The following is a 9,957-nucleotide window of genomic DNA, read 5'->3' as shown; positions in this document are numbered from 1 at the left end:
TCAAGCAACAGGAAGAGATTTGACAGGAATGGTGAGCTACAGAAATTATTACAGTGGTTTTGAACTGAATTTACAGAAACCTGTGTCCACTGTAACTTTACTTAACTTTACTTGTCACTATTGGCAGTTTGTTAGCCCTTAGCAAATTGCTGCTTCTTGACATTGCTTGGCAGTGTTTCATACCCTACAGGGTTTTTTGGTCCATATCCCACTGCTGCATGGCATTTACATGTGGGCAGGTATCCATGTATAACACTAATCCTGAGTTTTAGGCTATCAGTTTGCTTTCATAGCCTTGACCAAATAACTTATTATCTTTATTACCTTTTTCTAATATAATTACCTCATCAGACACCACAGTAGGAGATTAATATTCAAAGAAGAAATATGCTAACTACTTTAACTGTAAACCAGCTAATGATTGGGATATGGAATAGTAAGTAAGCAGTGTGGAAATTGGAGATGTAATGACAAATTATTTTTTCACATTTCAAATAATTCACAAATTCATTCTGCATGCATTTTGTTGTTCATCATTACTGCTGATAGATTTTTTTTTCTGCACAGGTATCTTGGCTTTGAGACTAAATTATTCCAGGTTCTAAATGCTCTTCATTACGTTCTGGTCTCTGCTATTCCCCTGGGTTCTCATACCCACAAACTAAAAGATATCAATAAATGATAACTGGGCATGCATCCATTGAAGTTCACTTTCTACACTTTCATGTATCATAGTAACTGAACTATTAGAGTTACTGTATTGGTTGTGTGGCTGATGAATAACAGTTGTTAGAACTTCACCATGCTTTAGGAAGGCAGAAAACATTATCTTTGATTTAGTTGGAGATGGACAGATTGATTTTTTCAGCATAGGAAAGGAGATGGGGTTGGATATAGACGGTAAATCTCTTAATACCCTAAGGGGTTCTGCACTCCAAGCAATCAGAATGGTTCCTTTCCCTCTTTGGTGGACATGACTGGACATGGCATTTGTCAGAAGGATGTGCATCTTACCTGTCTATTGCACAAGATTAGCAAGGGTCTGTATTTGCCACTCGTCCTGCTGCTGTGCACTGCTCCCTCAGAGGCAGTAGTCCAAGGCTTGGCCCCTGCCTGCTGTTAACTCCTTCTGTGTGTCCAGCCCAATGCAGTCAGTGTTTCCCCTGTAATAGTGGAAATATTAACAGTGGCTTTATGTTCCAGGACAGCACCTTTTTAGCTGAACGTCCTTCTGCAGATGAGTCAACTGTCAGCAACGCCTTGCCCTTTGATTACACCAAACCAGATTCCAGCTCAGACAGTGAGCAGGCCAGTGACAATGAAATCCAGCCAAGACCAGAGAACATCGACCATGAGGCTGGTTTGGCACCTGAAGCTCCACTTTCCTCAGAGGTTGATGTCACTTCTTTGCCTGACGGGCAGCATTTAGAGACTAGTCATTTAGTCACTGTATCAGTGTTAGAGCATGATTCTGTGGACTCTCTGGAATGGCTTTCAGCCCCCAGTTCTTTAGATGGTAAGTTAATGCTATTGACTGAAGCTTAAATTTGGATAAAAGTATTTCCTGATACTCACCAAATTATAGTTCACTGAAATGAGTTTTCAGAAAGGTCTGAAAATTGACTATCTTTCTCTGCCAGTTTTTACCTTTTGTCTGTGCATGTATCCAAGAGTTATATACTAAGGTAAAATGCTTGTAATAGCTAATAATACCTGTTTCTCTCTCCTGGAAATGATACATACATAGCACTTGTTAAATAGCATAGAAGTAATTCTGTATGTCTTGATTTGCCCCATAGAATATCTGAATGGAAAGTGGAAGAGGTTAACAGGGGTCCTTATGACTTTGGCATACAAAGGCCGGGATATATTATGGAAAATGTGGAACACAGATCTACAGATAATGAAATTAATGAAATTTGACACTTTTTATCACAAACAACATCTAATTGTCAATTTGTTTTTATTTTTAATGTTTGAAGACACTGGACTATCTGAAGAACTTTTGCCTTTAAGTCCTTCTCACCTTGTGCCTGAAGAATCTCCATCTACTGATGACTATGCAGTTCCTCTGCTTTCTGCACCAACAGTGGCCTCTTCTTCACTTGTAGAGACTGATATTAAAAAGAAGGAAGAAGTAATCCAAGGTAGTCCTGAGGGCAGTGACAGTGCAAACTCTGTGGAAGAAATTCCTTTTCCCTTAGATGTGCCCCCTGTGGAAGATGAAACTGATCTATTTCTTGGAGATAGAGTTATATATGATGATGGGTCTGGTTCAGCTTTTGATGGTTCAGGAAAAGAAATGGAATCAAGTATCTGGCCTTGGGAAGAAGCAACTCTGGAACCAGTTTTCTACCCTGGTCCTGATAGCTGGCTTGAAGATGACAATGAGTCTTTATTAATCAAAACTGAGGATATTCCTGAAGGCATGATTTTAGACTATATTCTTAACTCTGGTAATAAATTAGATTATGATCTTTCCAAAGATGAGAATGAAGGGATAGTTGATATAAAAGATTTCCTTGATGAGTCTGAAATATTTGTCTTTCCAGAGACTACAACTCCACAAGTACCTCTGTTACAGACAGAAGAGCCATCGTCTGTGGAACCATCTACACAGATAGAAACTCTGGGCATGTATGATTCCTCTCTTGTCATGCCAACTGGAGAGGTCCCTGTCTCACCACCACAAACAGATCTGTCTGTGGAAGATAGTCTCCATGCATCTACAGGGACTGTCAATATGGAGCAGCCTGAGGAGTCTAGGGTAGGCCAGAACATAATCCCTGAAGGAGTTGAACACCAAAGTGAAGACAGGGCAGTGGTAGAAGAACTATTCACAGTGAAGCAGCCAGATGTAATGGAAGCTGCTACAATAGGACACTTGGACACAAGCTCTTCAGAAACTATTCTGACTGCAGATCCTTCTGTGGTAAAGCCTGTTGCTTCCACAGAAGAGCAGCAAGCCCTGGATTCATCACTGGCAGACCAAGACACTCATGGATCAGCAGTGAAGGAACCAGGTGATGTTTGGCCTCCTGACAGGGCACTAGAAACCTCCTTGGATCAGACAGTGCAACCAGCAATGCCAGCAATGGTTACTCAAAGTTCAGCTGCAGTTCCTTCTGCAGTAGATCACACCACTGTCCTAGAGGGCTTTGCTGGACAGGATGGTACAGACCATGGCACACATATTTCCATGAGCTTCAGCACTGTTATGGATTATCAAACAGTGAGTGTAAGAACAAGCACCATTGAGCTTCCATCCCACCTCCCTCCTGTGGGATCCACGCCATCATTGTCTGTGGCTACCTCAACAAAGCTGGGAGATGAAACAACAAGAGTCCTGGATGTTTCAGTAGACCTGGGTCATGTTAGCACTGCCCAGTTTTCTCCTGAGCAGACTGAGGAGGGAAGGAGAATGACTGAAAGTCACATCGAGCTAACCACTCGTGTCCAGTCCACAGAGATGGCCAGTGTGGCTTGGGCCACACACGAAACTCACTACAGCAGCACTGTCCCATCCCGAGCTCTAGTTGTGTTCTTCAGCCTTCGGGTCACCAACATGATGTTTTCAGAGGACCTGTTTAATAAAAACTCCCCTGAATACAAAGCCTTGGAGCAGCGATTCTTGGAGCTGGTAAGAGTCATTTCTGTGCTAAATGTCCATTACCAGATAGACAAAAACTGTTGGTAAATTATATTTTGTCATCCCTCACAGAGAGCAACACAAAACTGGTGTTTACATATAAGAGTTGTGTCCCTCTGTGGGGAAAGTTCTGTCTGGAAATGGGTGGTGGGATGCTGTTCATCTTTTATTCAGATAACAAGTCCCTCTCTGCTGGTGTCAATGAATACAGCAGTGTAGCTGAAGTCACTACTTCACTCCCCCTACTTGCTTCCAGAGTGCTCTGTACTTAGTGTATAGAGAGGAAGAAGCAGGAAAAACTGGGGCTGTGAGCAAGTAACTTTTCTGCCACACATTCAACCTGTCCTAAGTAAGAGGTAGCTCAGAGAATTAAGCTGTTCCTAACCAGACTGATGACTTGGAAAGCCTCACAGGAGTTACACAGCAATAACTGCCAAATTTTAACTGGGGAATTGCCCTCTTCTGAGCGAAACAAACATTCTCTTGTGAGAGACGAAGGAAGCAAAGCAGAGTGAGGGAAGGGGGACACACTTGAAGGAAAAACCCTGTGAAATGGCAAGTATTCCAGGTACTTAGATCAAGGGAGAACACAACATGTGACCTGAAAACTCTGTTTCTGAATTGTAGATTTTTAGAAACTCCTTGCATACTCTTAAGAACTGCCTGAAGTACTCAGGCTCCTGGCAGGCTGCCAGCACAGACCTCAGCTGGGTAAAGATTAATGCTTTTGATGTAGGATTTGGATAAAATCATTCAGACTCTTAATTGTCCGCTGCAATAACAGTGCAACTGGCTTGAGCAGAGAGAGACTCAAAGGTTCAGCTTTTCTGTCATATCCCCTGTGTTACAGCTGGTGCCCTACCTTCAGTCAAATCTGACAGGATTCCAGAATCTGGAAATCCTGAACTTCAGAAATGGCAGCATTGTGGTGAACAGTCGAATGAAATTTGCCAAACCTGTGCCTCGGAATGTCACCAACGCTGTGTACATGATCCTGGAAGATTTCTGCAACACTGCATATCACACCATGAACCTGGCCATCGATAAATACTCCCTGGATGTTGAATCTGGTAAGGACAGCAGGAAAATGCAGCTTAAAGCAAGGGATCCAGAAACATTTCTCGTTTAAGTGCTAAGGATCCCAACAGCTCAGAGGCTGCCCACCGCTATTCACAGGCTGGGCTTTAGAAAGACAGTCTTTCATAGAGTAAAAACAAACAAATGAAAATCTGCTCTGGGACTAAAGAAATGAAAGTCAAAGTGGGACCCAGACAGAGAAAGCTGTATGGGGTCCATATAGATTTATGGAGAAGAAATAACTTATGGAATACTCTGCATAATGCCCCTGTATTTGACCTGGGGAGTGGAGGAGAAGATGGCTTAGGGAGTGGTGCTCATCTCTCTTGTGCTTACTTTCATGTGTGGTTTGAACTTACTCCACATGGTTATTCCCACAGGTGGTAGCCAATTTACCTGCCAGGTGGGCATCTACACAGGTAACAGTTGCTGCCTTGTGCTTGGGGTAAGGTCTTGGTTGCACTAAAAAGTCACAGGCCCTCTTTCTTCACTTCTCAGATGTAGGGAGAAGGTAATTTTGGTTTTTTCCCCTGTCCCAGTTAGCCAACAGTTTACGACATAAGCAACCCAGAAATATCTCCTGTTTTGAGGTTAGAGAAAAGTAAGAGTGCTGACCTGTTGGCATATGGCAGCTGTTCTTCCCAGATAGGTCTCTTATAAGCATGGTCTAATTAGCATGGCAAATGTTCTGATATTGATTGTTTAGCTGTATGCCTGCCTCTTCAGCCTGATACAAGTGAGATATCTTGAATGCTACAAGCTCGTGCTCCTTGCAGACAAAAAGGCAAATCCCCTTACAGCAGATGGTGAGTGCCTGAAATCCCACTGCCCTTCCCCATATGCTGCCTAGGTTTTCTAAAGCAAGAAATACTGGAGATCACCTGTGGTTTACTAATTTGAAAGAGAAATTTCCAGCAGACAGAGAAAATAGGAGGTACTGTCTGTTCCAGTACAAAACAGATTACTTTATACTTGCTTTTCTGACTGTTTTTTGGGTGGTCTTAGCCATGCCACTGGCATGTGCAGACAGAGGAATACTTGCTAGTGCTTGTTCAACTTAGCAGAACCTTTTATTACTCAGGAAGGATGCACACTGGATTTTTGTGGATTATCAGGACACCATTAGAGAAGATGGCAGCCAGCACCTTGTCTCAGTTAAGGCTCTCCCCTTCCATTAATAGTTTTTCCTCTGTGTATTGTCAGGTGAGCAAGCAGATCCCTGCAAGTTCCAGGCCTGCAACGAGTTCTCTGAATGCTTGGTAAATCGCTGGAGTGGGGAAGCCGAGTGTGTCTGCAACCCTGGCTACCTCAGCATCGATGGGCTGCCCTGCAACAGCATTTGTGACCTGCAGCCAAACTTCTGCCTGAACGATGGCAAGTGTGACATTAGCCCTGGGCAAGGGGCCATCTGCAGGTAGGTCACCCTGCTGCCGGAAGCTGTGCTTCCTGGATGAAAACTCCCATTGTCCCCTCTGTTGTAGCATTCCATAAGATTTGTCCAAAATTCTGTGCAATATTGTGTAAAAAGTGAGTAGATTGTGATTATCATTCATGTTGTGCTGCTCAGTGCAAGTCGCAGTATTAGCATTAGTTTTCCTATGTATATATCGTAAATGAGACAGTAAGAAATTAATAGAACAGAAGCATCAAAAAATAAAACTAACAAGGGATAGAGGTTGTAACAGAACACACTCAGTTGCTCAAATCACTTTTACTGGCCTTTGGGGACAGAATTCACCTCCAGAGGTTTTCTCAAGTAGCAAAGTGTTTGATAGCGTCATGTCACCTGAAATTAACATGACAGTTAATTTCATAACAGAAATTTGTATCTGAACATCACATTGATAGTGCATAAATACATTAAATATACTGCTTTTGGTCCGGAAAAAAGCATAAAAATAAATCGTTGTACATTTGGGAAAAATCACGTGGGTTCATAAAAGGATGAAGGAACAGGCCCCAGATATTTGCTTAAAAAAAGATACAGATGCATCTGAACAGGATTGCTGTATTTTGTAGGTAATCAAAAAGACTTTTTGCAAGATGTAGACAAGTTGGTGATGCCCCTGACACAGCACTTTACTTTTTACTTTCCAAACAATGTAATAGTCTATTTTTTAAAAATAAAATGTGCCTATCAACATATTTGATAGGATTAAGAAAACTACCACAAACAATAGTATTACTACTAGTTGTTATTATGTTTCTTCATGAGATTTTGTTTTTCAAGTTCACCTAGAACTTCTCTAAAGTCAATCTTAGACCATTAACAGAAGAAATAAAAATGGTTTTAAAACTTTAAAATTGGATATTATCACAGATGCATTATACATTTGAAAATTTGTGTGATAGTGTTAATCAGAAGCAGGTAAGTATCTGAAACCAAGCCTGTTCCAGTTCTACATTTGCAGTGATGATATAGCATATGCAAGCCTCAATCAGGGCAGTTTTTCCTCAGTCTGAATAAACACCTTCCAGTTTTAAAACCTCACAGGGTACTGTAAATTTCATAAAGCACAGGTGTTTTCCACCACAAATGCATTACCCTTTTGCTATTTTTCCTACCTTCATTCAATTCCATTATTGAGGTAGTTCATCCTGGAGAAGAGAAGGCTCCTGGGAGACCCTTTCTGTGGCCTTTCCATACTTAAAGGGGGCTTGAAAGAAAGGTGAGGACAAACCCTTTGGCAGGGTCTGTTCTGATAGGGCAAGGCTTAATGGTTTTAAACTAAAAGAAGGTAGATTCAGACTAGATATAAGGAAGAAATTTTTTACAGTGGCAGTGGTGAAACGCTGGAACTGGTTATCCAGAGAGACAGTGGATGCCCCTGAATTGGATGGGGCTCTAAGCATCCTGATCTAGTTGATAATATCCCTGCTCATTGCAGGGGACTAGATGATCATTAAAGGTCTTTTTCAACTGAAGTTGTTAGATGGTTATCTACCAAAAAGTATGTCCATAATAATAACAATGATAAAGAAAATTAGTGATTGGACAATGCAAAGATATTTTTTTGGGTGATTTAAAAGCACAGACAGAATCTTAATAATTCTTCTGGTGTAATTCCCATTGCCCACATCATAACAGGAACTTAAATACATTAACCAAAGCTTTTGCTGGTGTGTAATTTCCCTGTGTTTCTTTGTGGCAGGTGCCGTGTGGGAGAGAACTGGTGGTACAGAGGGGAGCACTGTGAGGAATACGTGTCTGAGCCACTGGTTGTGGGTATTGCAATTGCTTCTGTGGCAGGATTCCTTCTTGTGGCATCTGCTGTCATCTTCTTCTTGGCCAGGACCCTTCGAGATCAGTACACAAAGAGTGATACTGGGGACTCCCAGGGGTAGGTGACACCATCTAATATTTTAAAACACACCGGCTACAATAAGGATAATTCTGTCCTAAGTCTTCTATCACACAGTTTACAAGCGACAGGACGTACAGGCACCTCCAAATGCCAGGCTTCCTTAGTCTATCTGCTGCCCTGCCAGGCTGCAGAGAAGCTCACAGTGTGTTTATTGCTCCCCCAGGCAGGGTGACAGCCTCTCGTCCATTGAGAATGCAGTTAAATACAACCCCATGTATGAAAGTGACACGACTGGCTACAGCCATTATTACCGGAGGTATCCGCAGCTCACGTCCTACAGTTCCACCAGTGCAGAGACATCCACAGACTACAGCAGTGAAGAGATCAGGCACATTTATGAAAACAGTGAGCTTACTAAGGAGGTAAATGACCTTGTTTTCATAGTGGCATGGGAAAGATCATGGAAACAGTAAGCTTATTCCACACTTCTAACCTCAGAGGTGGGCCCGATCTTTCCCCAGTGTCTATGCTCCAGATAAAAAGTTTGCAGCTGCTGCAACTATTTAAAAGAAGACAGAAAAGCTTGCTTTCTCTGCTTGCTTTTAGAGAAAGTTACAGTTTTGTTCTGACCTGTAATGAATTTCACATAATACAGGAGCTGATCCCTTAGGTAATGTCATGGGAGTTGGGGAGGTTCAGTGTATTACTTGACACAACATTTACCTTTCAAAGCAAACTCTCTTATGTAAGAGTAGTTGCACAGTGAAAAATTGGTACATCCAGGCCTTTTCACTGGATGCTTTTGTTTTGGGTGTTTTCTGATTATTTTTAAAGTTTAAGTCTTTCTATAACCTGCAAGTTAGATCACATCTTATTTCTTCCTGTATACACAGTATCGAAGGTTTACTCTAGAAGGCTAAAGAGAAGGGATTTACATCCCAGAACTAACCACAGATCCCTAAGCAACTGTGAGAGATGTGAATCCAGTACAGAGCTGATAGGCTGACTGGTAGGCAAAGTATCTCTGAGAGATAAATGGTTTTGTTGCCATTGAAAGCCTGTTGAAATGCTACACTCTGTCCAAACCCTGGTTTTGATTTCAAAGTGAGGTATTACTGAAGTCAAATGAAGTGCTTCACTTATTTTTTTTCCAATTAGAAAAATTATAATTAAATAAATAAAATAAAGAAGAATTTTAGCATTGGAGTGCCCAATTTCAAGCTCCACTCTTTGAAATAGCAACACATAGGACCTTTATTTCCCAAAACCCAGAAATAAGTTATTTCAGTGGCATTCTGATTTCTATTATGTACTTACAATTCTGTTTATTGTGTTCTAGGAAATTCAGGACAGAATTCGAATTATAGAGCTTTACGCTAAAGACCGCCAGTTTGCAGAGTTTGTTAGGCAGCATCAAATGTGAGTGAAATGTCTTATCTGGATTTACTAACTCCTTTGATATTTTGTCCTGTGGCCTTTACATTACTGTATTATTTTTTAAGGTCTAGAACTGCTAGGACACTAGAGGCTAAGCTTTCAACATTATTTTTGAAGAGGTTCAACCCTTTTACAGTATTTAATAATCCCAGAAGTCCCAGGGGGGAAAAAAAAGCAGTGAAGAGGAATCCCAGAGTTAATGGGTATCAGAGCTCTGACATCCTTGAAAGCACATATAGAATCTTATTAATTCTTCTGTTGTAATTCCCATTGCCCACTGCTTTTTTTAAAACCAGAAATTTTAAAAAGCCAAAACAAAAATGCTAATTTGTCTTGAGTTCTCAAGATTTGGCAACTGACCAGCACCAGACAGGTCATTGGTACAGTCCTAGCTGTTATGGTGGGCACCAGCTGTAGCAGAAACTTTACAATTCCAAACAATTAACCAATCTGAGCTGTGTTCTTTGATGATAGCTAAGCACAAGGAAG

At 41.4% G+C, this 9,957-nt stretch overlaps 1 protein-coding gene across 1 annotated transcript in view; it reads left to right on the top strand.

Annotated features, from left to right (window-relative positions):
- IMPG2 (interphotoreceptor matrix proteoglycan 2) overlaps nucleotides 1-9,957 on the top strand; it is a 52,092-nt gene that overhangs the window by 41,485 nt on the left and 650 nt on the right. Inside the window, exons 12-18 of the mRNA XM_005425629.3 lie at nucleotides 1,204-1,515; nucleotides 1,973-3,640; nucleotides 4,500-4,719; nucleotides 5,930-6,140; nucleotides 7,879-8,067; nucleotides 8,255-8,453; nucleotides 9,371-9,450. Coding sequence (XP_005425686.3) covers nucleotides 1,204-1,515; nucleotides 1,973-3,640; nucleotides 4,500-4,719; nucleotides 5,930-6,140; nucleotides 7,879-8,067; nucleotides 8,255-8,453; nucleotides 9,371-9,450 — 2,879 coding nt within the window. The remainder of the gene's footprint in view (nucleotides 1-1,203; nucleotides 1,516-1,972; nucleotides 3,641-4,499; nucleotides 4,720-5,929; nucleotides 6,141-7,878; nucleotides 8,068-8,254; nucleotides 8,454-9,370; nucleotides 9,451-9,957) is intronic.

This window comes from Geospiza fortis, unplaced genomic scaffold (genome assembly GCF_000277835.1).
Source record: "Geospiza fortis unplaced genomic scaffold, GeoFor_1.0 scaffold131, whole genome shotgun sequence".
NCBI classification, from domain to species: Eukaryota; Metazoa; Chordata; class Aves; order Passeriformes; family Thraupidae; genus Geospiza; species Geospiza fortis.
This window is presented reverse-complemented; position numbering and strand designations above follow the sequence as displayed.